This window comes from Temnothorax curvispinosus, unplaced genomic scaffold (genome assembly GCF_003070985.1).
Source record: "Temnothorax curvispinosus isolate PA1 unplaced genomic scaffold, ASM307098v1 QBEX01007113.1, whole genome shotgun sequence".
Taxonomy (NCBI): Eukaryota; Metazoa; Arthropoda; class Insecta; order Hymenoptera; family Formicidae; genus Temnothorax; species Temnothorax curvispinosus.
In genome coordinates, this window is record NW_020216893.1 from 1 (window position 1) to 1,698 (window position 1,698).

The 1,698-nt window shown below is 33.5% G+C and overlaps 1 protein-coding gene across 1 annotated transcript; it reads left to right on the forward strand.

The window, feature by feature from the left end:
• The first annotated feature begins 1,098 nt into the window (after positions 1 to 1,098).
• LOC112456734 (uncharacterized aarF domain-containing protein kinase 5-like) lies at positions 1,099 to 1,698 on the forward strand. The gene is made up of 2 exons (XM_025019463.1): positions 1,099 to 1,407; positions 1,633 to 1,698. Exons 1-2 carry the CDS (start codon positions 1,201 to 1,203, stop codon positions 1,663 to 1,665), a joined length of 240 nt encoding a protein of 79 aa, XP_024875231.1. The 5' UTR covers positions 1,099 to 1,200; the 3' UTR covers positions 1,666 to 1,698.

Consider the following 1,698-nt stretch of genomic DNA (forward strand, 5'->3'; position numbering starts at 1 on the left):
GTGCGTGCGTGTGGGTGTGTGTGTGTATGGAACGTTCCACGTCAAATGGAACAAAAGTATCTGATCAAAATTTTTTGATTCAGAAAGATTCAGAAATCTTTCTAAATCTTCCATAAAAAATTGATTTTTTTTAATGGGAAAATTTTTTTTTCACTTTATCATAGATTTTTGGGGTTATTTGAACGGAACTCTTACTAAAACCTATAGGGAACTCTAAGAACTCGTCGAAATCTTTCCGGAACTACCATAAAAAGTTTATTTTTTCGAAAATAGGGGCGTTGTGAAGTTAGCCCCCCATTTTTAAAATGGCGTTTTCGTCACTTTAAATGACGGAACTTTTTCTAAAATCAATAGAGAACTCTAGAACTCTTGCTGGGGCATTCAGAACTCCAATGAATTTTTTCGAATTTTGAAAAAGGGAAACCAACTTCACAGACGTAAGTTTTTCATCTACTCCAGCCACCATATTGGAGCAATTATTTTGAATGTTTCAAAAACCCACGTTTTTTTCTTAAACTACACTTAAACTCTTAAGCCCGGTCTACAATTGCGTAAACGTAGGGTTGTAGGAGTAGGAGTGTAGGAGTAGTAGTAGTCGTGAATCTTGTACAACGGATCAATCTACAATAGAGTAACGATACGTTGTAAACTTGATTAAAGCAACCAATCAGAGTGCAATGTGTATTTCAAATGTGGACGGTTTAGCAATCTGATTGGTTGGCTCTTACGTTCACATCTGGCGTAGTCGTGAAAGATGAAGTTCAAACATCTTCCACAACACGTTTTACAACCGCAGTACCGCTTTACAACCACGCCGTACAACACTCTTACAACTACTTACGACCACGTTTACGTAAGTGTAAAACAGCCTTTAAAATAGGTACATAAAAACGAAAATTTTGAGCCCTTAAACGTCTTATTTCGAATCAATAAATTTTACCCAGATACTTGTCTACTTGACGTGGAACAATTTTCCCGTATATTTTATTTTATTTTATTTTATCTTATTTATTTCTTATATTTCCGTAAATATTAATTAACCATTAACAATAAAAAAAGGATAAATGATTATTATTGTAAATAATTTTGTGAATTGTTGCAGGAGTGGCATTATTAGGCGTTAGTTATTCTCTTTTGCCTTCAAGAAGAAAAAGAAATGTAAAGAGCGTTGTAGGAAGTTTGATTAGATTTACAAGATCAATGAGGATCGGTATAACGATATCTATGGATTATTTGATTGCCCCTGTAATAGGTTATACAGAATCAGAAATTCATCGAAGGTCCGCCGATCGAATCGTTCAGGGATGCTTACAGAACGGTGGAATATATATAAAGCTTGGACAAGGCTTAGCAGCGGTCAATCACATTTTGCCAAGAGAATATGTTGAAAGCTTGTCGATATTACAGGTATACTTTTACAGATAAAAAAATTGTAATTAAAGATTACAAGCAATTCTTATATGTAATGTTTAGAGCATAATGGGGGAATTGGCACCAGTTAAAAAAATATTATATATATTATATATATATATTATATATAATATATATGGGTCATTCTTTCTCAACGTTACCCCCATGCTGCCCATTTCATATTTGATCTAAAAATTTTCAAAAAATTCTTAAAATTTACAGAGAAATGTAAGCTTTCGAATGGTGCGTGGCTAAATTACCGAATTCAGTCAAATCATCCTCAAAATT

What these genes read in the sequence shown, in the direction of transcription:
- LOC112456734 (XM_025019463.1), top strand. Translation starts at nt 1,201, where the DNA reads ATGAGGATCGGTATAACGATATCTATGGATTATTTGATTGCCCCTGTA. An exon ending in AAAGCTTGTCGATATTACAG is followed by an intron (nt 1,408 to 1,632) that starts GTATACTTTTAC and finishes TAAAATTTACAG; the next exon opens with AGAAATGTAAGCTTTCGAAT.